Source organism: Scyliorhinus torazame, chromosome 10 (assembly GCF_047496885.1).
Source record: "Scyliorhinus torazame isolate Kashiwa2021f chromosome 10, sScyTor2.1, whole genome shotgun sequence".
NCBI lineage: Eukaryota > Metazoa > Chordata > Chondrichthyes > Carcharhiniformes > Scyliorhinidae > Scyliorhinus > Scyliorhinus torazame.
The window spans coordinates 82,005,502-82,033,323 of record NC_092716.1 but is presented as its reverse complement, the minus strand read 5'-3'; the positions used below and the strand labels follow the sequence as shown (position 1 = coordinate 82,033,323).

General features: G+C 49.4%; 1 protein-coding gene and 1 pseudogene across 1 annotated transcript in view; one reads left to right on the top strand and one right to left on the bottom strand.

The window, feature by feature from the left end:
• Nucleotides 1-27,822, top strand: part of LOC140430228 (dynein axonemal heavy chain 5-like) — a 502,949-nt gene that overhangs the window by 420,914 nt on the left and 54,213 nt on the right. The window contains exons 74-76 of the mRNA XM_072517658.1: nt 11,244-11,449; nt 16,390-16,593; nt 20,261-20,476. Of these exons, the coding sequence (XP_072373759.1) occupies nt 11,244-11,449; nt 16,390-16,593; nt 20,261-20,476 (626 nt within the window). The remainder of the gene's footprint in view (nt 1-11,243; nt 11,450-16,389; nt 16,594-20,260; nt 20,477-27,822) is intronic.
• LOC140384980 (U2 spliceosomal RNA) lies at nt 17,162-17,399 on the bottom strand (annotated as a pseudogene).

The following is a 27,822-nucleotide window of genomic DNA, read 5'->3' as shown; positions in this document are numbered from 1 at the left end:
TTCCGCACAAATCGCTTAGCCATCCTCGGCTATGTGGTCCAGAACGGAGTTCTGGGGCCCGGCCCCGATCGCATGCGCCCCCTCATGGAACTCCCCCTCCCCACTGCCCCAAGGCCCTCAAACGTTGCCTGGGGTTCTTTTCGTATTATACCCAGTGGGCCCAAACTAGAACATAGAACATAGAACATTACAGCGCAGTACAGGCCCTTCGGCCCTCGATGTTGCGCCGACCTGTGAAACCACTCTAAAGCCCATCCACACTATTCCCTTATTGTCCATATGTCTATCCAATGACCATTTGAATGCCCTTCGTGTTGGCGAGTCCATTACTGTTGCAGGCAGGGCATTCCACGCCCTTACTGCTCTCTGAGTAAAAAACCTACCTCTGACATCTGTCCTATATCTATCTCCCCTGAATTTAAAACTATGTCCCCTCGTGCTAGACATCACCATCCGAGGAAAAAGGCTCTCACTGTCCACCCTATCCAATCCTCTGATCGTCTTGTATGCCTCAATGAAGTCACCTCTTAACCTTCTTCTCTCTAACGAAAACAGCCTTAAGTCCCTCAGCCTTCCCTCATAAGTTCTTCCCTCCATACCAGGCAACATTCTGGTAAATCTCCTCTGCACCCTTTCCAATGCTTCCACATCTTTCCTATAATGCAGCGACCAGAATTGCACACAATACTCCAAATGCAGCCGCACCAGAGTTTTGTACAGCTGCAACATGACCTCATGGCTCCGAAACTCAATCCCTCTACCAATAAAAGCTAACACACCGTACGCCTTCTTAACCTGGGTGGCAACTTTCAGGGATCTATGGACATGGACACCGAGATCTCTCTGCTCATCCACACTGCCAAGAATCTTACCATTAGCCCAGTACTCTGTCTTCCTGTTATTCCTTCCAAAATGAATCACCTCACACTTTTCTGCATTAAACTCCATTTGCCACCTCTCAGCCCAGCGCTGCAGCTTATCTATGTCCCTCTGTAACTTGTAACATCCTTCCGCATTGTCCCACAACTCAACCGACTTTAGTGTCATCTGCAAATTTACTCACCCATCCTTCTACGCCCTCCTCCAGGTCATTTATAAAAATGACAAACAGCAGTGGCCCCAAAACAGATCCTTGTGGTACACCACTAGCAACTGGACTCCAGTCCGAACATTTCCCATCAACCACCACCCTTTGTCTTCTTCCAGCTAGCCAATTTCTGATCCAAACTGCTAAATCACCCTGAATCCCATGCCTCCATATTTTCTGCAGTAGCCTACCATGGGGAACCTCATCAAACGCTTCACCGAAATCCACATACACATCGACTGCTTTACCCTCATCCACCTGTTTGGTCACCTATGCAGACAAGGCCCGCCCACTCATTCAATCCACTGTTTTTCCTCTGACGGCCGAGGCTCACCAGGCCTTTAACCGTATCAAGGCCGACGTCGCCAAGGCCGCGATGCACGCGGTCGATGAGACGCTCTCCTTCCAAGTCGAGAGCGATGCATCAGACGTCGCTCTGGCCGCCACCCTCAACCTGGCAGGCAGGCCCGTGGCATTCTTCTCCCGCACCCTCCATGCCTCCGAAATTCGGCACTCCTCCGTCGAAAAAGAGGTCCAAGCCATCGTTGAAGCTGTGCAGCATTGGAGGCATTACCTGGCCGGCAGGAGATTCACTCTCCTCACTGACCAACAGTCGGTTGCCTTCATGTTTAATAACACACAGCGGGGCAAGATCAACAACGATAAAATCTTGAGGTGGAGGATCGAGCTCTCCACCTACAATTACGAGATTAATGTATCGCCCCGGTAAGCTCAACGAGCCCCCCGATGCCCTATCCCGAGGTACATGTGCCAGCGCACAAGTGGACTGACTTCGGACACTGCACGACAACCTCTGTCACCCAGGGGTCACATGTTTTTACCATTTCATCAAGGCCCGCAACCTGCCCTACTCCATCAAGGAAGTCAGGGCGATCACCAGAGACTGCCAGGTCTGCACGGAGTGTAAACTGCACTTCTACCGGCCAGACTGTGTGCGCCTGGTGAAGGCCTCCCACCCCTTTGAACGCCTCAGCATGGACTTCAAAGGGCCCCTCCCCTCCACCGACCACAACACGTACTTTCTCAGTGTGGTCGATGAATATTCCCGATTCCCCTTTGCAGTCCCATGCCCCGACATGACGTCTGCCACCGTCATCAAAGCCCTCAACACCATCTTCGCTCTGTTCGGCTTCCCCGCCTACGTCCACAACGACCGGGGATCCTCATTCATGAGCGATGAGCTGCGCCAGTACCTGCTCAACAGGGGCATTGCCTTGAGCAGGACGACCAGCTACAACCCCAGGGGAAACGGGCAGGTGGAGCGGGAGAATGGGACGGTCTGGAGGGCCATCCAGCTGGCCCTATGGTCCAGAAATCTCTCGGCCTCCCACTGGCAGGAGGTCCTCCCCGGCTTCACTCAATTCGGTCGCTCTTGTGCACTGCGACTAATGAAACCGCCCATGAACGTCTCTTTGCCTTCCCTAGGAAGTCCACCTCCGGGGTTTCGCGCCCGACATGGCTGGCAGCTCCAGGACCCGGTCTCCTCTGTAGACACGTTCGACTCCACAAGGCGGACCCGTTGGTTGAGAGGGTACAGCTACTTCACGCCAACCCGCAGTACGCCTATGTAGCGTACCCGGCGGCCGCCAAGACACAGTCTCCCTCAGGGACCTGGCACCAGCTGGTTCCACACACCCCCCCCCCTGCCCTGGCGCCACCCTCCCCTCCCCCAGCGCACCCCACCACAGCCCCCGCTCTGGGACAATCCGTCCTCCCCTTGTTCACACACGGGGATGAAGAGGATTTCGACACGCTCCCGGAGTCACCGAGCCGCCGGCGCAATCGCCACCAGCACTGCGGCGCTCCCAATGCCAGATCAAGGCACCGGACAGCCTGAATTTGTAATATTATCTGTACTTTTAAAACACAACTTTCTGTATATAGTTCTCCGCCACCCCCGCCGGATTCATTTTTTTAACAGGGGGTGAATGTGGTAGTCACCACTGATGTATATATTGTATATATAGGATGCTGATATAGGTGCTTTACGGTAAGGCCCCTGTTCTACAGGTACGGGGGGTAGATTCCTGCCTGCTGGCCCCGCCCAGTAGGTGGAGTATAAATATGTGTGCTCCCAGTACAGCAACCATTTCGTCAGCTGCTGTAGGAGGCCACAAATCTCAGTGTAATAAAGCCTCGATTACATCCTACTCTCGTCTTTGTGTAATTGATCGTGCATCAGGAATGACACACAGAGGATGGCAACCCAGAGGACTTGACAGACCGGACAGTGACACGCAGACAGGGGCGACTCAGGGACCATCGGGCCAGGGGTTGACGCAGGATACCCTGGACTTTGGCTCCGGCGACGACCTTGACTTCTCGGCACCGCTGTCTCCCACACCCTCCACCATCGGTTGGCCATGTTCGTGATGAGGCTTCTGGGACACTGACTGGTGCACACCACACAGCCGCTCCAGTACAGCAGCTGGAGGTAGGAGCAGCCGAGGGGCCAGACGGCGGTGGGCCGCCCAGCCCCAGCAACCAGTTGCCGCCCAGACGGCTCCCTGGTTCCTGGACCTACCAGACCCACCCATCGACCCAATGCTATTAGACAGCCAGGGACTAGAACAACTGGATGACGGCCGACCTACAGCAGCTGCAGACGCAGGTGGAGGAGTCCATCTGCGTCCAGGAGCAGGGAGGGGTGCCGGTCATGGCTGCCACCCAGGCCGACACCGCACGGGTGGCGTCCGCGGTGGAGGCTGGGGGCAACGGTGTCGGCCATGGCTCAGGTCATGCAAGGCATGGGGATTCATGTGCTTGCGTCATCCGTGGCCCAGGACAGGGCTGTCTTCTCACAGGCAGCCATGTGCCAGAGCCAGCTGGACATTGCAGCCACGTTCCGCAGTCTGGCCGAGTCTCAGCAGGTCATCGCTGAGAGCATCGGCGGCATTGCCCAGATGCTGGGTGGCGTCGCACAAGTCCAGAGGGAGGTGGCACAGTCCCAGACAGGGATGGCCCACTCCCTGAGCTCCATCGCTGCTGACGTAAGGACCCTGGTCAATACCACAGCGGACCTCCAGGACTGGCAGCGCCAGGTGTCGGTGGTGCCTCGGGGCTTGACTCCACTCGCACCCCCTTCCCATAGAGAGGCCCGCGGGTCACCGGGCACCCTGAGGGAGGAGGTGGGGCTGGGGCTTATACCGGTGACTCCTGCAGGGGAGGCCCCGGAACACCGCAGCACCTTGGACTCCCCCCGTTCCGCCCCTGGTGCATCTGATGGACAGCGGGTAGAACAGGGTGGCACCACGCCATCCAGGACGCCCGAAGAGCAGCCTGGCCCATCCAAGCTGGACCGCCCCAGGAAACGAGCGCCAACGGGGAGTCAAGTCGCAGGGCAGGAATCTCAGCAGTCCGCCTGCTGTATTGTCTGGGGAGGCACAGAGACGTAGTGGTAGGGCCCGTAAAGCCAGGAAGTTAGACACCTAGTAAGTTGGCACGGGTGCAGGGCACAGTTTAGTTGTAGGGTCTAAGGCACTTGGATATAACCTTTCTAATTAAACTCACTGTTCCACCAATGAAAGCGGCCTCTGTGCTATGTCCGATGCCTGTGGGGTCGGGTATGGGACTGCGTGCCACTGTGGTCAAGGGGTGAAAGAAGGTTGAGCCCGGTGGGTGTAAAGTGTCCCCCCTGGACGTCCACGCCACCCCGCTCCCATCGATTCGGCAGGGCCATGTGATGTCGTGTCCAGCTCGCATACAGGGACCACCCAGGTGAAGGATGTAACCGTGGCCATGAGTCAGACATTGTCCAAGCGATTCGGAGCTGACAGCTCATCGCAGAGCGGGTTGTCATCATCCTCCATGGCATCGACCGCACCCACTTCCACAGGCAACCGTGTGAGCCCAGCCCGTTGTGCCACAGGTGGATGTGTAATGGAGGGATGTTGTGCATGAGGTCGTGTGGGAGCTAAGGGTGGTGGGTGGTGAGGGAGGTGCGTCTCATGGGTGTTGTGAGAGGTGGGGTGCGGGTTGGTGAGGTGGTACCATACAGTGGGGTCAGTGCCTGTGCTCAGCGATCCCTGCCACGTAGTTGGTGAAACGTGCGGCTATATTGTGCAGGACGCAGCAGACCACAATGATGCGGCCGACCCTCTCCGACGGGTACAGGAGGGCCCCTATGGGTGGTCCAGGCACCTGAAGCGCATTTTCAGCAGCCCAAAGCACCTCTCGACCACACTCCTGGTCGCTGCATGGGCCTCATTGTAGCAGATCTCCGCGTCGGTCCGTGGCCTCCGTATAGGCAACACCAGCCATGACCGCAATGGGTAACCCCTGTCGCCCAGCAACCAGCCCCTCAGTCAGGGGGGTAGTCCCTCAAACTTGGCGGGAATGAACGATTGTGCCAGGATAAACGCACCATGTACACTGCCCGGGTACCGGGCGCAGACGTGCAGGATCTTCATCTGGTGGTCACAGACCACCTGAATGTTCATGGGGTAGGAGCCCTTCCTGTTCATGAACACGTCCCTGTTATCCGCTGGTGGCCACATGGCGACGTGTACCCGTCGATCGCCCCCTATGCCATGTGTATCCTGGCCACGGCAGCGAGGCCCGCTGCCCGGGCATTCTGGTGGGCGCAATCCACAGGGAACTGGATGTAGCGGGCCGCGATGTCGTACAGGGTGTCAGTCACTGCATGGACGCAGCGGTGCACGGACACCTGGGAAATGCCGGACAGGTCCACACTCGGCGACTGGAATGACCTCGTGGCATAAAGGTTCAGCACCACCGTAACCTTGTTGGCCACCGGGATAGCATGTCCTCCCCCAGTTCCACGCGGTGCCAGGTGTGCCATCAGGTGGCAGATATGGGCGACGGTCTCCCGGCTCGTCCGGAGTCTCCTCCTGCAAGCCCTGTCCGGCAGGTCCTCGAAAGACATGCGGCGCTCGTAGACACGAGGTCTCATCAGGTGCCTCCAGCGCCGTGGCACCCCCTCCTCCTCATCCACATCAGTATCCCCATCCTGTGCCCCGCCCCCATTGTTGCCCTCCTCCTCCTGCACCTGTCGGGCGGGCGGCCCTGCAGCCTGAGCGGGTGCCACCTAGCCCTCTGCAGCCCATCCCTCTGCTGCAGCCGCTGCTGCCGCCGCCTCTCTGAGCCGCCTGCGCCAACGCTGCCACAGGGCTGCATGCAGGGCAGCGTCCCCCGCCACGGCGGCCAACATCGCTGGCTGGTGCCCAAACATTATGATCTGCAGAGGGTGGAGGGAAGACAACAGGTTTAACCATGGCGCATGGTCCCCTCCACAAACATATGTCATGAGCTACATGGCCACCCTGGTTGGCCGCTTGCGCCATGCTTGCGCCACACACACGCATGCATACCCACCCCTGGCTGCACCCTCTCTGCCCCGACTCCTGTTGCCCATCCCTCCTGATGGCACCACAGTTGGATGGCAGTGCCCTCACTGGAGGAAGGCATGGCATGGGTGCGGCCCTGGACCTACCGGCAGGTGGGGCTTGGGCGGCACCCATCCACACGGCTGGGGGCCTGCGCTCGGCCAGCGCCCAGGGTTGGTGCTCATCAGCCTGGCCGCTGTAATGGCAGCAGTGGCTTAAGCACCGCCTTGCCATGGCGGGCTGTACCCGGCCGGCAGGGCTGTCCTCCCATGCCTCCCCCCGAACCTGGAGGCCCCCCCCCCCCCGTCACCCCCTCGCCCCCCAGCCACGGCCATGCCCGGCCCGCTACCCCTTGGTCCCCCCACGCTGACCTCTCATCTTCTGTTTCTGCATCGTGAGCGAGCACGACTGGCTCACGATTTTTAAAAGCAGGTTAGAATGGCACCGGTGTGACCTGGGGTCATGCAGTCGTGACTTCAGCCCATCCGGGCCGTAGAATCACCGAGGCCCTGGAGAACCGCTAAACGGCCCCCATCCGGCAATTCTCCGGGCCGCTCGGCGCCGATCATGACCACGCCGGTTTCGCTTGTTGGCAGAATCGCGAAACGCCGTTGGACCAGCGTCGCGTGAAATACCGTCGGGAACGGAGATTCTCCGAACCGGCGCGGGCTGAGAGAATCCTGCCCCTCATCTCCAGCCTGGAAGGTTCTGGACCCAGCATGTTTGTCTTCCCACAGCTTCATTCTGGCTCCAGAAACCTTTAAATGCTCTTGGGCTACCTGACAGGCTCCTGTGACTCTCTCCAGAAATGTGGACAACATTGAGGATTGTTATAATCCAACATTGAAGATTTGTCCCCTGGCTTTAGAATCTTCTCTTTCATCGATTTTAATGGACTCCGTAACTCATGGTCATAAACCAACGCAAATGGACTTAACCCAGCAGATTCATTCGCAGAATCTCTGGTGACAAATAATGAAAAAGTTTGTTTTATTGTTAAAAACTCACTCAGGTAAAAGACTTATTAAAAAGGTAAAAACACGTCCTGAATCTCATGACATATATACACACACACACATACTAACATGCCGTTCTAACCTGGGCCGGCGGGACCTCGGCGTGTAAGGGTGGTGTGGCGGCCTTGGGGGGGGGGGCCTCCGATGTGGCCTGGCCCGTGATCAGGGCCCACCGATTGGCAGGCCGGCCTCTCTGGCTGGGGACATCCTTTCCTATGCGCTGGCCCCTGTAGTCCTGCGCCATGTTGCGTCGGGGCCGACGCGTTGAAAAAGGCTACTGCGCATGCGCGCATTGGCCCTGGTGCCACTGCGCATGTCCTCATTGGTGCCAGTGCAACTGCGCATGCGCGGATCCCGCGGCGCACAGTTCGCGCCGGGATCTGCAGCTGGAGCGGCGCAAACCACTCTGCCGCGGGATTGGAGAATCCCGCCTTCTATCTCTGTGATGTCTTGAAAAATGTTACAGCGATGAAATCCTAAACTTGAGAACTTTCAAGGAGCTATGAAACTGTACTCTTAGATCTCTTTGTTCTATAACTCTCCCTAACACCTTACCATGCACTGAGTAGGTCCTACCCCGATTCGATCTACCAATATGCATCACCTCACAGTTATCTAAATTAAACTCTATTTGCCATTCTTCGGCCCACTGGCCCAATTGATCAAGATCCCGTTGCAATCCTAGTTAACCTTCTTCACTGTCCACTATACCACCAATCTTGGTGTCATCTGCAAAGTTACTAACCATGCCTCCTAAATTCTCATCCAAATCATTAATATAAATAACAAATAAAAGTGGACCCAGCACTGATCCCTGAGGAAAACTGCTGGTCACAGGCCTCCAGTTTGAAAACCAACCCTCTACAACCACCCTTTGCCTTCTGTCATCAAGCCATTTTTGTAGCCAATTGGCTACCTCACCCTGGATCCTGTGAGATTTAACCTTATGCAATAACCTACCATGCGGTACCTTGCAAAGGCCTTGCTAAAGTACATGTAGACAGTTATGTGGAGGTGGTGGCGTAGTGGTATTGTCACTGGACTAGTAAACCAGAGACCCAGAGTAATGCTCTGGGGATCCAGGTTCAAATCCCACCAGGGCAGATGGTGGAATTTGATTTCAATAAAAATCTGGAATTAAAGTCGAATGATGACCATGAAGCCATTGTAAAAAAACATTTGTTTCACTAATGTCCTTTTGGGAAGGAAATCTGCTGTCCTTACCTGGTCTGGCCTACATGTCACTCCAGACCCACAACAATGTGGTAACTCTTAACTGCCCCTCAAGGGTAATTAGGATGTGCAATAAATGCTGGCACAGCCTGCGATGCCCACATCCCATGAATGAATTTTTTAAAACGTTGACTGCACTGCCCTCATCTACCTTCTTGGTTACCCCTTCAAGAAACCTCTATAAAATTTGTGAGACATGATTTTCCACTCACAAAGCCATGCTGACTGTCCCTAATCAGTCCTTGCCTCTCTAAATCCTGTCTCTCAGAATACCTTCAAACAACTTACCCACGACAGACGTTAGGCTCACCGGTCTGTAGTTTCCCCTGCAGCTCTTCTTAACTTTTGCTACCCTCCAATTTTCAGGCACCTCACCTGTTGCTGTCAATGATTCAAATATCTCTGTTAGGGGAACCGCAATGCCCCTCCCTTAGCCATGTTTCAATAATAGCTCTAATATCCCAGTCCCATTCCCTGAGTTCATCTGTCTTGCCCGTCAGGCCTCTTGCATTGAAATAAATGCAGTTTAATCTAGATAAAAGCAAATTACTGCGGATGCTGGCATCTGAAACCAAAGAGAAAATGCTGGAAAATCTCTGCAGGTCTGGCGGCATCTGTAGGGAAAGAAAAGAACTAACGTTTCGAGTCATGTTTTGTGCACTCTCCCTGTGTATTATTTCTCTTAGCCTTACTCTGACTGTACTGTGGTCCTTATTAATTTTTGACTTTGGTTTCTCTGCCTTTCACTTTTCCCCCTCTTTGCCTTTTGTTTCTGTCCCCACTTTACTTCCCTCCAACTTCCTGAATTGGTTCCCATCCCCCTGCCATATTAGTTTAAACCCTTCCCAACAGCACTCGCAAACATTCCCCTCAGACATTGGTTCCAGTCCTGCCCAGGTGCAGACCATCCGGTTTGTACTGGCTCCACCTTCCCCAGAACCGGTTCCAATGTCCCTGGAATTTTAATCCCTCCCTCTTGTACCATCTCTCAAGCCATGTATTCATTTTATCTACCCTGTCATTCCTATTCTGACTAGCACATGGCACTGGTAGCAATCCTGAGATTACTATCTTTGAGTTCCTACTTTTTAGTTTAACTCCTAACTCCCTAAATTCAGCTTGTAGGACCTCATTGTGTTTTTAACCTATATCGTTGGTGCCTATATGCACCATAACAGCTGGCTGTTCACCCTCCCCCTCCAGAATGTCCTGCAGCTGCTCCAAGACATCCTTGACCTTTGCACCAGGGAGGCAACATACCATCCTGGAGTCGTGTTTGCGTCCGCAGGAACGCCTGTCTATTTCCCTTACCATTGAGTCTCCATCACTATAGCTCTGCCACTCTTTTTCCTGCCCTCCTGCACAGCAGAGCCAGCCACGGTGCCATGACCCTGGCTGCTACCACTTTCCTCTGGCGAGCCATCTCCCCCAACAGCATCCAAAACAGTATATCTGTTTTGGAGGGAGATGACCGCAGGGGACACCTGCACTGCCTTCCTACTCTTCCTCTGTCTGGTGGCTACCCATTTCCTATCTCCCTCAGTAATTTTTAACTGCGGTGTGACCAACTCGCTAAACGTGCTATCCTCGACTTTGTCAGCATTGTGGATGCTCCAAAGTTAATTCATCCGCAGCTCTAGAACCGTCAAGTGGTCTAACAGGAGCTGCAGTTGGACACATTTCTTGCACATGAAGGAGCCAGGGAAACCGGAAGGGTCCCTGAATTCCCACATCGCAGAAGAGGAACATGAAATGGGTCTTGGATCTCCTGCTGTGACTTAACCCTTAAGTTAACTTGCAACAACAACAACAATGCCAAGAGAAAAAGAGAAAAAAGTAAAGGAAAATTACTTACCAGTTACCAGTCAATCAGTTACCAACCGGTCACTTTCTTTCTACCTCTCACTTGCCCACAAGTCTCCCTTGTAGGTCCGCCTCTCCACTCTTCCCGATGATGAGCACCTCTTTCCCCACAGCACCGAATTCCCACTCAGCTCCAAATTCTCAATACCCTCACTCTGGCTGAAATCTCACTCTGGCTGACTGGTTGTGCGCAAGCTCTCTGGTAGATGAAGAGATGTTTCCACTTGCTGGTGCGACGGGAACTAAATGCCATGAATGTAAGATTGTCACGAATAAACCGAGCTTGAGAATTTTGGAGGAACTTCTGAGAATTTGGAATAAACAAAGCAAATGGGATAACTTCATTTAAGGGGAAGCTGGACAAGCACATAAGGGAGAAAGGAATAGAAGGATAGGTTGATGGGTTAAATGATGAAGGGTGGGCGGAGGCTTAAGGGGATTGTAAGGCCAAGTGGGATCTAAGTACTGTGTAACAATGAATTGTTTTTACATCTTTTAATGCCTTCTTTAAAGTTTTTACATCAAATGCTCAAACTTTCTGAAATCCCTTGCTTATCCTCAGGATGTGCCTAAGATGAATTGGCTACAGAATCTGTCTATTTATAGCAGATAAGCCTTGTAATCTTGAGATCGTAATGAGAACTCCACCAATGCACTTCTAATTTTGTTGTCTTTAAGGTATCAGCCAAGATCAACTAGATGTTAGTAACACACCTCATTGGAAACCCATGCTATATGCAGTAGCTTTCCTTCATTCCACTGTGCAAGAACGGCGTAAGTTTGGACCTCTTGGCTGGAACATTCCTTATGAGTTCAATCAAGCTGATTTAAATGCTACAATCCAGTTTGTACAAAACCACCTTGATGATATAGACAGCAAAAAGGTAATCTTCGTTCTCAAAGTTGAGCAGCTAATGTTTTTTAACCATTCCCATTCTGACTTTTTTTCAATAAATGTCCTTATAGTTCTAAATGGTTAGAATTTCCTCTGAATGCTGGTGAAATCATGCTTGCACTCCTGCAGCTAATACAAACAAATTAGATGGTCCTTCTGATTTTTCCAAAGGCTTCCCCGTTCTTGCGGCATATCGTAATAGATTGGGTATGTTAGGAATTTAGGTGTAGTTTCATTCTGTTAGTATAAAAGGAGTAGGGCAGATTTATAAAACCAAAACCTCATATGAATGTGTTCCATGAAATTATGTAGAAAGGAAGTATGATTATATGAAAGCACCAATATTTATAATATAGTTAAATTAAAATGTTATTTACTGAATAGCCTGATGAAGATCTTAGTTGCATCAATACTTGCAGCTATATAGTGTCTTTAACGTAATAAAACCTCTCGAGGCTTTCTTTGGAACCTCATCAAACAAAATTTGACAACTACCTACATAAAGGCTAGTAACCAAAAGCTTGGTCAAGGTGGTAGGTTTTAAAGACTGTGAGGTAAAGAGGTGAAGGAGAGTTATGGGCCTAATAAGCTGAATAAGCTTATTAGCCTAATAAGCTCAGTCATGTTGTCAGAGGGAGGCATAGAGAGGAAGGAAAGGAATTGAGAGGTATATGTTACTTGCTTGCTGTCATCTAACTCTGAACATTCAGTGGCCCAGGTCAGGCCTGACAGCAGCTTGACTGCCTATCTCTGTTTTCAGAGAGTGTCAATGTGGAGAACTGTGAAAGGAGAAATGCACTTTATAGAGATGAGAATGCAAGCCCAGATTCTCTCTCACATCAAGATGCCTACTTCCAGCTCAATTATATCATCCTCTTCTGCCCCGCCTCAGCTCACCTGCTGCAGAAACCCTCAAGATTCTGACAAAGCAACACTTTCCTAGCCGGCCTCCCAACCTCCACCCTCTATCAACTTCAATTCATCCAAAACTCAGCTACCTGCATCCTCACCAATTTCTAGTCACACATTAGTGGGCAGCATGGTAGCATAGTGGTTAGCACAATTGCTTCACAGCTCCAGGATCCCAGGTTCAATTCCCGGCTTGGGTCACTGTCTGGGTGGAGTCTGCACATTCTCCCCGTGTCTGCGTCGGTTTCCTCCCACAGTGGATTGGCTGTGCTAAATTGTCCTTAGTGTCCAAAATTGTCCTTAGTGTTGGGTGGGGTTGCTGGGTCATAGGGATGGAGTGGAGGTGTGGGCTTGGGTGGGGTGCTCTTTCCAAGAGCCGGTGCAGACTCGATGGGCCGAATGGCCTCCTTCAGCACTGTAAATTCTATGATTCTATGATCATACCTATGCTCACCAACTAGTGATGAAATAAAGAAAATCATGAATGCAGAAGAGGCTAGAATTGGAGAAATAGAGTTCTCATAGGGTTGTCGGAGGTTACAGAAATAGTGACATGTTGGTCATTGAGGACATTTAACACAAGGTTGATCATTTCAATTCAAGGTATTGCTGGGCAGGTAGCCAATGTAAGTTAGTGAGAACATGCATCATGTAGTAGAATTTTAACCTTCCAATCTGAGCTAATCCATCTGGGGGAGTTATACCATTTTCAAAAATTGGGTAGGTTTTTGCTAACCACAGGTACGAACATCATAACATCTAACATTAACACAGTCAAGTCTATCAACTACATGAATACATCATACTTGACAAAAATGACACTCTAATCTGGCTTCCCACACAAAACGGGAAGATGGTTACGAGGAGAGAATGGATAGTTGGGGTTATTTTCCTTGGAAAAAACAAGGCCGACAGTTGACTTAATTGAGGTGTACAAAATTATGAGGGGAAGAGTTAGGGTGGACAAGATAAAATTGTTTCCCTTGGTGGAGAATCCTAGAACCAGGGGACATAGATTCAAGATAAATGGCAGCATGATGGCACAGTGGGTAGCACTGTTGCTTCACAGCTTCAGGGTCCCAGGTTCGATTCCCGACTTGGGTCACTGTCTTTGTGGAGTCTGCACGTTCTCCCTGTGTCTGCGTGGGTTTCCTCTGGGTGTTCCAGTTTCCTCCCAAAAGTCCCGAAAGACGTGCTGTTAGGTAATTTGGACATTCTGAATTCTCCCTCTGTGTACCCGAACAGGCGCCGGAATGTGGCCACTAGGGGCTTTTTACAGTAACTTCATTGTAGTGTTAATGTAAGCCTACTTGTTATATTACTTGGAGTTCTTCAGGGTATTCACTAAGTAGTTGCTGGATGTCATCGTCCAGTCTTGATGTGTCTTTAGTATTCATGAATATTCTTTGGATAAGGCACAAGTCCTTGAAGGCTTGAGCACCTAACAGCGAAGATTTCTGGTCATTCACGATCTCGAAATGAAGTACTTTCTTGACCTTCTTATTGACTGCTTTCAAATGGTAAAATCCTCTTGAAGCAATCTGGATGCCATTGTAGTCTTTCAACTTACATGCTTCAGGTATCATCTCGTGTTCCCCTGGAATTGATGCGCAATCTTTGCTTGTCATTCAGTTCGCCGAAGCGTCAATGTCAAGTTTGAATTGGATTGGGAAATTATTTACTTGCACTCTCGATGTCCATTCACTGTTGGAGGCAATGTAATTTATTTGTTGAGGAGCCTTGGTTGTTGCTTGAGGTTCCTCTGTTGTGTCTATGATTCCTACGCAGAAAGTGTTCTCCAAAGAATAATTATCCTCTTCGTCTGAAAAATCTTTCTTAGATTTGTGATTCTCAATCTTATCAATGCTGCGAACATTGATATGTTGTTGTTTCTGTGTTTGAGGCTGCTATATCGCTGTTGACTTGCATTGGGAAGCAAAGTGATTAAGCTTGGAGCACTTTAAAAATATTTTTCCTTGTGCAGGGTATTTACCCTTTAAATGGGTGTTACCACAACGGTAGCAGTCATGACGTCGTCTCTCTGACGCATGCTACACGTTCGCGCATACGCAGACTTCTTCTCTTGAGCCCCGCATTTTTGTACGAACAGCGCATGTCCCGAGCTGGAGTGTGCACGCACAAAATAGCTGCCGCACAAAAAAATGTTTTCTTCATGTCCCCTCTACACATTTTAAAGTAATCTTTATTGTCACAAGTGCAGTGATCTCTGTATATGCATATACATGAAGGGCTAATGTGTAGTCAGTACAGTCAGAAGATCACTAGAGGGCAACACTAACAGGGAGTATAAATACAAGCTCAATCTGTTTACCCGCTCTCTTTGGGTGTGTTGTGGCTAGAGAACAGAAGTGTACCTGGATCTGCACTTTAAGTGCTCTAAGCTACAGGGCTATGGACCGGGTGGAGGAAGGTGGGATTAGAAAAGGCACCTGGGTGTCCTCAGGCTGGCATGGACAAGATAGGCCGAATGGCCTCCTTCTGTGCTGTGAGTTTTTCTATGATTCTACGAGCCCAACCAACAATCAAATTAATACTTGACGTCAGGAACACGCAAGTCTTAATATGGTCTGAATCATTATAAGCACAGTGGTATCATCTTCTTAAACCCATGAAATGGTTATATTTGTTTTTAATGTACAAATTATTCTCTACTATCATACCACCATCCCAGTTCATAGATTGTTTTGCCCTCTACTGTCCGTCACTCATTCGTCCATTTGCACCCAGGATTCATGAGCCGGATTGAGGTCCCGGGTTTGGGTAGGACGATGTCTTTCATACCAGGAGTAGTTGTGGACCCCTTGATGTCAGACTCCTGGCATGGTCACTGCGCTAGTTCTGTGGCTGTTTGTTATCCTATCCGATATCCAGGGTTTTGTGATCCATTTTCTGGTTCCTCCGTTCCGGGATGCAGGCAGGTGTTCACGATTACCTTTGGTGCCTCCCACAATTTCACGTGTGTCACCAGAGTAAATAGGAACCTGGAAGAACATCAACATTGATCCCACCAGTCGGGTTGTTGATAGGCCATCATATGCATTTTTAGTTGAGTACAATGCTTCCACCAACTCCCGTCTTGGTAAAAATGAGCGCACATTCATCACCTGTCATAATTACCTCATTCAGTTCATGCGACCGTAGTTGGAAGCCACTACGCTCTGGTCCCACTTTTAACTTCACCCTATTGCCAGCTTGTGATATCTTAAATTGATATCTTAAATTCCAGATCTCGCTCTAAATCCTGCACTGCCTGATGATCTCTGACTTACTTCATAATCATGTGTAACTATCTTCTTAATTGTCGGATCCTCTCCCTGAGAGGTCCCACATCGGTTCCTCCCGAAATAACCCCCTCGGATAATTGCATGGCTCGGCCAGTCATTAAATCTGGCACTCCGGTTCAGGGTGGCTTGTAGGCGCATCAGAATACCCAACAAGACTGTTGCCCAGCCTTTCTCAGTCTCTCGAATTGTCTTTGCTATGGATGTCTTGAGAGTTTTGTTCATATTCTCCACCATCCTGGAGCTCAGAGGGTGATATTGTACCTGGAATTTCTGTTTCATCCCGATTTGTTGGTGACTGTCTGTGTGGAGTTTGCACATACTCCCTGTGTCTGTGTGGGTTTGCTCCGGGTGCTCCGGTTTCCTCCCACAGTCCAAAGATGTGCAGTTTAGCTGGATTGGCCATGCTAAATTGCCCCTTAGGGTAGGGTAGCTGAAATCGGTCAGAAGATTAGCTCCGGATAGGGTGATCTTTCGAAGGGTCATTGCAGACCCAATGGGCCAAATGGCCTCCTTCTGTACTGTAGGGATTCTATGATTCTATAATCGTACCTCCATGATGTGCCACAACATCTTGTAATTTGATTTTTTTTTTTAAACTGCATATTTGCAAAAGCATTGTTATAATCTGAGAATCATATTCAGAGCTTTTATTTTCAGTTTCAGTCTGATTATGGAATAATCGGTGAATACATTTATTCTTCATCCTGTTTAATAGGGTGTGTCTTGGAATACAGTTTACTACATGATTGGAGAAATTCAGTATGGAGGTCGTGTCACTGATGATTATGATAAGCGACTGTTAAACACTTTTGCTAAAGTGTGGTTCAGTGAGCATATGTTTGGGCCAAACTTCTGCTTTTATAAGGATTACACCATCCCTAACTGCACTGCAGTGGAACAGTACTTACAACACATACAGGTTTGCTTTACATCTAATATGCAACATTTATTGCTCTATATGTGTGGTTATAGTGTGAATTTTTCATGACAATTCTTATGAAAATGTTAAATAAGCAATAAATCAAAGTTTATATAAAAAGCAAAGTTATGCTGCATTATTCTGATGTGACTGCAGAGGTCCCCAACTTTAACTGACCAGCTTACAAGTCTGACGTAATTGGGTGGGAGAAGGGAACAAAAATAGGAAGGTGACTGATGTCGTCAGTTAAAGTATTGGAGGTCGCTAAGTGGCATGGTGTGCAGCACCCCACCAAGAAGCTGCAGTGTCCTTTGATTTCATACCTTTCATTACTCTGAGAAAGAAATGAGTTACATAATTATATACTTTCAAAGAAGGAAAATTTTAAGTAGCCCAAAAATGAGTTTGAGGCAAAATCATTTTGCCTGTAGTGAAAACTATGTGTGTCGGCCTACGTAATAAGAGCATAGATTTCCTGTCAATCTCGTTTTATCACATTTCCCTGTCATTTTTAGTTCTCGGCAAATGTATTCAAGGCAAATTTCTTATAGAAGAGCAACTAGTACACAACTTTTACCTTATCTTTTTTGTTAGGAAACTTACAAAACTAAGCGCAGAGTGGACAGGACAAGCCCTTAATCCAACTCCTTGCTTGCTGCAAAAACCAATTCAAATTCAAATTACATCCAATTCATGGTCCTCACAAAAGAGACAGAAAACTAGATCCAAGCTGACAAAAACAGGCTTTGCACCTGGTCTCAGGCTTGATCTTACACTTGATCTTAGCCAAAAGGCCGAGAAGCGATCATCTTTTCAAAAAAGAAATAACACAAGAATTTTATCCCAAATGCTGACTCGCAACCTGAAGGATGATTAAAGACTAAACGACTTTATCCTGCATATATCCAATATCAAATAACAATTCAACTCATTGGTTTTGAAGGAAATATTGCAGTTTTAAGGCAACCTTAACCATAAAAAAATACAGTCCGCTTTGTATGGTAAAATACTCCTTTTTAAACTTCAGCTATGTGTCATCAGATTTAACATAATCAGTGCCACTTTACATATAAACATACATATGACACATACAGGTTTGTTTTACATATAATAAAGCAAAATGTATTGGATAACATATGTAGTTATAGTGTGAATTTTTCATGACAATGTTTTTATATATATGATTAATAAACAATAAGGTAAAATTTATATAATAGTTATGCTGCATCAATTTGCTCCAGTTATGCTCCAGTGGGCAGCACAGTAGCACAAGTGGCTAGCACTATGGCTTTACAGCGCCAGGGTCCCAGGTTCGATTCCCCGCTAGGTCACTGTCTGTGCGGAGTCTGCACGTTCTCCCCGTGTCTGCGTGGGTTTCCTCCGAGTGCTCCGATTTCCTCCCACAGTCCAAAGACGTGCAGGTTAGGTGGATTGGCCATGCTAAATTGCCCTTAGCGTCCAAAAAGGTGAGGTGGGGTTATTGGGTTACGGGGATAGGGTGGAAGTGAGGTCTTAAGTGGGTCGGTGCAGACTCGATGGGCTGAATGGCTTCCTTCTGCACTGTATGTTCTATGCCCTAATATGCAGAGGTGACTGCAGAGGTCCCCAACTTTAATTGATCAGCTGACAAGTCATTAATATAGATCTTTATAATGTCCATTGGAATTCCAAAACACTTCACAATCAATTAATTACTTTCAAAGCACAATTGTTAATATAATGTAGGGAAATGCAGCAGTCAATTTGTCCAAAGGAAGCTCTCTGGAAACAGCACATTTGTTGTTGAAGAAGGACCTGTTTATGCAATATAATTTGAGAGAAGACACCAGGAGAACTCCTGATTTTCTTCAAATAGTGTCATGGGCCTCAATTTTCAGAAATTATTGACGGCAGTCCCGCTTTGGAGAGCTGTCGGCCAGTCAGATTGGTCAACAGCTCTCTAGCCCCTCCAGATACATCGCTGCAGTGACCAGAAAATGTACTGCAGTGCCGTGCCTGAACCAAAGTCCCGGACCGCACTTCATGATCGCTGTGTCAGGGGTAGGCCAGGGGGAGTGAGGGCTGGAGCTCCTAGGTCGCTGAGGAGATAGTGCCTCCCCTCCCCCACCTGATATTGAGATTATTAACTTTTTCTATTTGACACGCTGATCTAACCGGTACGTGCCAGCCTAAAAATTGAACTGGGCAGTGAAAACCCCGTAACTGGCCACTTAAAGGCCCTAACTGGTGAATGGGTGGGCTTCCCCTCCGAGGCATTGTCTGCCCTCCCTTGAAATAGTGTCTGGGTCGGGGTGGGTGGCATCTTGGAGGGAATCCTATCCATGCACTTTTAACAGGACATAGAGGGCAGGATTATCTAATCCCGCAGCAGAGTGTCCACGCCGTCGTAAACGCCATCGCGTTTTACGACGGTGTGAACGGGCCGACCCCACGACTACTTCTGGCCCGCAAAAGGGGCCAGCACGGCACTGGAGTGGTTCACGCGAACTGGGCACCGCGGGATCTGCGCATGCGCAGTGGCAACGGCGCCAACGCACGCATGCACAGTGCCTTCCTTCAACGTGCCGGCCCCGAAGCAACATGCCACAAGACTACAGGGGCCGGCGCGGAAGAAATGAGGCCCCAGCAAGAGAGGGTGGCTCATTGATTGGTGGGCCCCGATCGCGGGCCAGGCCACATGGGAGGCCCCCCCCCACTTCGCCCCCCCACAGGCCGCCCCCCAACCCTTCCACGCCGAGTTCCTGCCGGCTGAGAGCAGGCGTGGATGGCGCCGGCGGGACTTGCATTTTCACAACGGCCGCTCGGCCCATCCCGGGCCGAGAATCAGCGGGCCAGCCTCGTAGAGCGGCCCCCGACCGGCGGCGTGCGGACCACGCCAGTGGAGAATCACGTGCCACCGTCGGGGCGGCGTGGCACGATTTGCGCCAGTCGCGGGGATTCTCCGGCCCAGCCCCGGTCTGAGAGGATCCCACCCAGAATGGTGGCCATGGAATCGGTTACATCCGCCCGTGCCGCTGAAATGGGTAAATGATCCTTGGTATAAAGACTATTGCAACAAGCTAATTAAAATACAGCTTCTTATTTTTAGAAAAATGCATTTTATTAGCTGGAGTTGAAAATGTTTCTGAGGATTAAGAGTAAAGGAAAATAATCAGTACCAAGAAGTTCTTACCCCCCGTAATCTCATCCCAAGATACAATGGTTCACTTATGAAGATGTAACTATGATAGAAGGTCACGTATTTGTTAGGATTGATTTGTTACATAAGAACAGAAGTAAGTCATTCATCCCCTTAAGCCTGTTCTACTGATCAAATAAATTGTGTCTGACTGTACCTCAAATCCATTTATTCGATGCTGTTCCATAACCCTTGATACACACACAAGAATCTAACGATTTAAGTCCTACAAATTTCAATTGACCCACTCTTCACAGCTTCTGGCTTCCTCCAATGAGTGTTCAGAGAAAGGTCATAAAGGACTAAAAATGGCTATTTATGCTGTACTTGGAGTACTTCCAAAACAAGTTACGATGATAGATTTTAAGAATCAGCAAATATTCTTCCTCAAACCTGCAAACTGAAAGATCAACAAGTTTTTTTTAAAAACTCAAATAAATAAGAATGAGATTATACCTGCCGGCTTAATCTGGTTTTCTGTCTTAATAGAGTCTGCCAGCATTTGACACACCAGAGGTTTTTGGCCTCCATCCTAATGCTGACATTACTTATCAAAGGAAACTAGCCCAAGATGTGCTTGATACAATACTCAGCATCCAGCCAAAGGACAGCGCAACTGGGGTTGGAGAAACACGGGAGGTTGTAGTTGCCCAACTAGCTGATGACATGCTGCTAAAATTACCTCCAGATTACATAATTTATGAAGTAAGATGTGAGGAAAACCCTAATTTTCTGTATTTTGGTATGATCATGCTATAGACCAGTAATGCTTTTGGTTTATACAGAATGAATTTATTACACAAAAAATTATAAAACTCAAAATATATGAGCTGTACTCTATGTTAAATAGTCTGTTACATTAAAGATAATCAAAAAAATATAATGAACACAAATTACTTATATTACAAATCAAATGTTTTAACTCCACTTTCTTTCCACAGTCATTAGACGTACACCCCAAAGCCCTCATTACACATACTTAGCAAAACTTGGAAGATTAACCTTTTGACCTGAGTACTATGTCAACAACAAATACAACGGCGAAGATTTCTTGGGTCTTCCATTTACTTCTGGCATGATTGTCATTCAAATCTCCCACAACCACCATAATGTTACAAACTCCTGGTTCAACAGAGGCTCTCAGGCATTTTCTGAGTAGTTTCTTCAGATCAGAGCTTTCTTGCTTATAATTTCCACTGGCGGGTGAAAGCAGAACTAGGGGTCATAGCCTCAAAATAAGGGGAAGTAGATTTAGGACTGAGCTTAGAAGGAACTTCTTCACCTAAAGGGTTGTGAATCTATGGAATTCCTTGCCCAGTGAAGCAGTTGAGGCTCCTTCATTAAATGTTTTTAAGATAAAGATGGATAGTTTTTTGAAGAATAAAGGGATTAAGGATTATGGTGTTCGGGTCGGAAAGTGTAGCTGAGTCCACAAAAGATCAGCCATGATCTCATTGAATGGTGGAGCAGGCTCGAGGGACCAGATGGCCTACTCCTGCTCCTAGTTCTTATGTCCTTATAATATTCATTAACTGTGGAGATTGTTTTGTTATGCTCTTGTCGTAGCATAAGCTGCTTCCTTGATGTGCACTCTGACAAAGGAAGGTTCAGACTTGGAGATAGCTTTAACACGTTTATTGAACTATTAACAATTCTCCTACTTGGATTCGACACTACTGTTAATCCTGCTATAGCTACTCAGACTGACTAACCAGTCTGCTACAATCCACGTGGTGGGAGTGATGTGTAATCAACCCTGTGTCTGTACTCACTGAGAGTCTCCACTGGAAAGAGACTGAGCATGTGTGATGTGTCCTTTTATATGGGTTGGTATAATGCCCTCCTGTGGTAGTGTCACCTCTGTGTGTATCGTGACTGTCCATTGGTCATGTCCTATCTTACTGACCTATTGGTTGACTGTCTGTGTGTCATGTCTCTGGTGTTCCCTCTAGTGTCTAGCTAGGTGTAGTGTATGTACATTAACCCTTTGTGTACTTACAGAGATGTATATCACCACATCCCCCCTTTTTTCGTGTTACATATTTTCTGTACAGTGTTAAAGAAAATTGAACAAACTCGGTAGATGAGTGATACTCTGTACAAGTTATGATAACAGTGATCATTAAACAATAAGTCCAAATCATAAGCATGAGTCCAATGTTCATGAATTATTATGGTTGAGTGGCTTTCTTGTTTGGGTGGTGAGTTGGTGATGTTGATGGTGGCATTGCATTGTAAACGCCATCAGTGTCCCCGTGCTGAAGGAACCAAGAAGTGGTCAAATCACTCCGTTGTCGGATTTGGACTCTTTTTTTTTCTCGATGCTTGTGGTGGTAATTCTTGATGGCATCTGTCCTGAAAGCCAGGTTGCCTGTTGGTAGTGCAGCAAACATGAATTGGTAAAATGCATCGTCCTGCCATGGTATTTCACTGTACTGAGCTGAGCAGTAACAGTGTCTCTCATTTGCAGAGTTGTACCATGTCGTACCAGTCGTAGTTCCATTGGTGTTGTTTTTGTCGTGCTTGTTGTTGACGTTGTTGCCTCTGGTACGCTTCTGGATGTTGTCTTTGATGTTATTGTTGTGTTGGTTGGTTTTGTTGCCGTGTTTGCTGCGCTCAAGGACCACACTCTGTGGATAATACGAGTCCTTCACACAGTTACTCGTGTCAGCGTGCTTTGTGGCGTCTGCTGTCTCCTTGAGCGTGCCGTCACTGAGTTCGCGGCACTCCCTGTCTGGAGTTGTGTCCGGCTTACATGAATCAGCTTTGGTTTGTCGATGCTCCCCGTCTGGAGTCTGGTCTGTTTCACCTGAGTCAGTTTTTGCTTGTCGATGCTCCCCGTCTGGAGCCCTTTCTGGTTCACCTGAATCAGTTTTGGTTTCTTGCCGCTCCCCATCCGGAGTCATTGCAGGTTCATTTGAGTCAGCTGAGGTTTCTTGATGCTCCCCATCCGGAGTCAAAACGTTCAGGAATTCATTTGCTTGTGGAGAGGCTCGAGCGAGTGAGGTTTGAAGTAACGTGGTGTCACCGGAGTCACCAGTAATCTCACTGTGCTTGTCGAGTGCCTCTGTACATTCTAGCTGAGGTCTGTCACGTTGCACATCTGGTATGGGAAGTGGGATGCCGTCGTCACTTGTCTCACATACAGTGGGTAGAGCTTCAGTGGCTTCTTGTCGTTCACTTGAGCTGGGTAGACCGTCAGAGTCTTCTTCTGGTGGCTCAAATAATCTGGGTGGACTGTCATAGTCTGCTTGCTGTACACTTGAGCGTGGTGGACTGTCATAGTCTTTCTGTTGTTCACTTGAGCGTGGCAGACTGTCATAGTCTTTCTGTTGTTCACTTTAGCGTGGCAGACTTGCATTGTCTGTTGCTGGTTGCTCAGAGGAGGTTGCTAGACCCTCATGGTCTTGTTCATGCAAGGACTGCGCTCTGGAGTCTTACGTTGCTTCTATCGTGGAGGCTGTCCACGAGCTCGCTGTGGAGGCTTGTGTCACTCCCTCTGTGGAGTCTTGCAGCGTTCCTTGTGTGGAGTCATGCATTGGTCTCGCTGTGGAGACTGTCATCACTTCTTGTTCATGCAAGGACTGCGCTCTGGAGTCTTGCGTTGCTTCAATTGTGGAGGCTGTCCACGAGCTCGCTGTGGAGGCTTGTGTCACTGGAGTCACTTCTTGTGTGGAGACGTGCAGTTGTCTCGCTGTGGCTGGAACCCTTCGTGGTGTGTGGACCACTCTCTGTGGGGAGTCGGGGACCCTTCGCGGTGCATGGACCACTCTCTGTGTGGCAGCAGGCCGCTCTCCGTGGGCTTGTACCACTTTCTGTCTCTTGGTGACAGGCCGCAGCATCATCCTGCACTCACGAGTCGGGATGTCGTATATGCTGGGCTGAAGATTCCCCAATCCAAAGAACTTGTCGTCGGGATAGTCAATGTGCAACATGTCTAGTTGCGGTTCGGATTTGGTACTGGGGTAGCCTCCCAAGGTGAAAGCTTTGTCTGAGTCGTTGTCTTCCAAGCCCATATCATCACGTTTTGAGTCGGAGCTGGCATTGGGCTTGCGATGTCCAAAGAAGAATTAAAGGTCTGAGTCATAGTCTTCAAGGGCTGTATCATCTCTTTAGGCAGTGCTAACTGCTTGTTGCAGGGTTCTGTGGAGATTACTTTCAGCTACTGGCCGAATTTCAGGCATTGTGCTGTCGTTCCTGGTGAAAGAATCTGGTTGTGAGGCTTTAAAACAAAAATTCCAGATTTTGGAACATTTCCCCTTTAAGTGGGCGTGGTCCGGGGCCCCTGACATCATGACGCTTGTGACGTACATCATAGGAAGCGATTGCGCATGCGCAGATCGCTGGTACTTTACTTGGGGCCTTTTTCGCAATTGCGCATGGGCAGCTTCTCGCGCATGCGCAAACGGACCTTCCCGTTCTGTGCGCTCTTTGCGCAACTGCGCATGTGCAGCACCTTTTCCAAGATGGCTGCAATTCAAAACGGCCGTTCGTTGCTGCAAGCCTACCTCGCGGTGCGTTTTGGCGCCTCTTTTACCTTTTCTTCTTGTATGTTCCTCGCAGAATTCTTGGCATTTGTCCAGGACTGCCTGGAAATCGCTCTTGTTTTGCCCCTTTGAGTATTTGAAGGTCTGGAAGATTTCAGCTGCTTCTGGACCGCGATGGTAAGTAGAAGCTTTATTTTTTCTGCATCCACCACGCCATCTAGGTCATACGCTACCAGGTAGATCTCGAATCTCTGCCTGAACCAACGGCAGTTTTAACTGAGATTGCCTTGGTGCCTGAGCGGTTGTGGAACCGGAATCCCGAACATCACCTTGCCTGGCTCTTGTTGCTGGTTGTCACTGTTTGCTGAGTTGCAACTATATGGATTCAACAGTTCACTCCTGGAACCATGTTTTGTTATGCTCTTGTCGTAGCATAAGCTGCTTCCTTGATGTGACTCTGACAAAGGAAGGTTCAGACTTGGAGATAGCTTTAACACGTTTATTAAACTATTAACAATTCTTCTACTTAGATTCGACGCTACTGTTAATCCTTCTGTAGCTACTCAGACTGACGAACCAGTCTGCTACAATCCATGTAGTGGGAGTGATGTTTAATCAACCCTGTGTCTGTACTCACTGAGTGTCTCCACTGGAAAAAGACTGAGCAGGTGTGATGTGTCCTTTTATATGGGTTGGTGTAATGCCCTCCTGTGGTAGTGTCACCCCTAAGTGTATCGTGTCTGCCCATTGGTCGTGTCCTATCTTACTGACCTATTGGTTAACTGTCTGTGTGTCATGTCTCTGGTGTTCCCTCCATTGTCTAGCTAGGTGTAGTGTATGTACATTAACCCTTTGTGTACTTACACTGTTGTATATCACCACAGAGATTTTAAAATCTAAAACTCTCTCTCTTTCCCTCTCTCATTCGATCTCCCTCTCTCGATCTCTCCCTCTCGCCTCTCAGCCTTTCTATGCCAGAAATTCAACTTACTGTCGGTAGAGTCCTTCAGTTAACAAGTGTTTTCTTTATAGTCAACATCCAGAATTCCGACTGCTGAATCATTCTATTTTAGACTCCCAAACTAGGCTGCTCAGGCAGATGAACCCACCCTCCAGTCGCTTACCTGCTCTTGATCTTTTCCCTGACAACTGTCAGCATGACATCGACAATTTATCTGCTCCTCTCACCCATTTTAACCTGTCTCCTACTGAACTTGCTGCACTCCGCTCTCTCAGATCCAACCCTGACTTAGTCATTAAACCCGCCAACAGGGTGGGGCTGTTGTCTGGCGTACCTACCTCTACCTCGCAGAGGCTGAGCGCCAACTCTCAGACACTTGCTCCTTAAGACCCTCCCCCTGGGCCATGACCCCACCACCGAGCATTAAGCTATTGTTTCCAGGACTGTCACTGACCTAATTTCCTCTGGAGATCTTGGGCGAAATTCTCCCCCAACGGCGGGTTGTCTGCCGACTGGCGCCAAAGACGGCACCAATCAGACGGGCATCGCGCCGGCCCAAAGGTGCGGAATGCTCCGCATCTTTGGCAGCCTAGCCCCAACATTGAGGGGCTAGGCCGACGCCGGAGGGATTTCCGCCCCGCCAGCTGGCGGAAATGGCGTTTGTTTCCCCACCAGCTGGCGCGGAAATGCGGCGCATGCGCGGGAGCGTCAGCGGCCGCTGTCAGTTTACCGGCGCATGCGCGGGAGCGTCAGCGGCCGCTGTCAGTTTCCCGCGCATGCGCAGTGGGGAGAGTCTCTTCCGCCTCCGCCATGGTGGAGGCCGTAGCGGAGGCGGAAGGGAAAGAGTGCCCCCACGGCACAGGCCCACCCGCGGATCGGTGGGCCCCGATCGCGGGCCAGGCCACTGTGGGGGCACCCCCCGGGGTCAGATCGCCCCGCGCCCCCCCCCAGGACCCCGGAGCCCGCCCACGCCACCTGGTCCCGCCAGTAAATACCAGGTTTGATTTACGTCGGCGGGACAGGCAATTCCTGGGTGGGACTTCGGCCCATTCGGGCCGGAGAATCCAGCGGGGGGCCCCGCCAACCTGCGTGGCCCGATTCCCGCCACCGCCCGATCTCCGGTACCGGAGACTTCGGCGGGGGCGGGGGCGGGATTCACGGCGGCCAACGGCCATTCTCCGACCCGGCGGGGGGTCGGAGAATGACGCCCCTTTTCTCCACAGCTTCCAACCTCATAGTCTCCCAACCCCCGACAGCCCGCTTCCACCTCCTCCCCAAAATCCGCAAACAGGACTGGCCCGGTAAGCCCATCGTGTCAGCCCGTTCCTACCCCACTGAATTATTTTCTTCCTATCTTGACTCCATACTCTTCTTGTCCATACCCTTCCCACCTACATTCGCGATTCCTCTGGTGCCCTACATCATACCAACAATTTCCAGTTCCCCGGCTCTAACTGCCACCCCCACCCCCCCCCCCCCCATTCACCCCCCCCCCCCTTACCATGGATGTTGAAACCCTCTATACCTCCATTCCCCACCGGGCTGATCTGATGGCTTTCCACTTCTTCCTCGAACAGAGGGCAAAAAAATCCCCATCCACCACCACTCTCCTCCGTCTGGCTGAACTTGTCATCTCACAGAACAATTTCTTCTTTAACTTACCTTGTTTCCTCCAAACCAAAGGCATGGCTATGTGTACTCACATGGGTCCCAGCTTTGTTTATCTCTTTATGGAGTATGAGGAACATTCCCTGTTCCAGTCCTACTCCGGCCCCATCCCACAACTCTTTCATCGGTACATTGACGGCTGTTTCAGTGCTGCTTTATGTTCCCTTCTGGACCTGGAAAAGTTTATCAATTTCACTTCCAATTTCTATCCCACTATCACCTTCACATGGTCCATCTCCAACACTTCTCTTCGCTTCCTTGACCTCTCTGTCTCCATTTCTGGGGATAGACTGTCCGCGAGGATCCATTACAAGCCCACACACTCTCACAGCTACCTTAACTACAGTTCTTCACACCCCACATCTTGTAAGGACTCCATCCCATTCTCCCAGTTCCTTCACCTCCATCGCATCTGTTCTGAAAATGCCACTTTTTGAAACAGTGCTGCTGATATGTCTTCATTCTTCCTTAATCATGATTTCCCACTCACTGTGGTGGACAGGGGTCACATCTGTATCTGAATCATCTCCCGCACTTCTGCTTTCACCCTTTCCCATCCCCGCAGAACCAGGATACTATCTCCCTTGTCCTCACTTTTCACCCGACTGACCTCTGCATTCAAAGGATCATCCTCTGCCAGTTTTGCCAACTCCAGCATGATGCCACCATCAAACACATCCTTTCTCACTCTCTCGTCAGCAATCCACAGGGACCATTCGCTTTGGGATACCCTGGTCCACTCCTACATCCCACCAACACCTCACCGTCTTTCCACAGCACCTTTTCATGCAATCATAGAAGGTGTACCACCTGCCCCTTTACCTCCTCCCTGCTCACCATCCAAGGGCCTAAATACTCTTTTCAAGTGAGGCAGCGCTTCACGTGCACCTACTTCAATCTGGTCTATTGCAGTTCCTGCTCTCAATGTGCTCTAC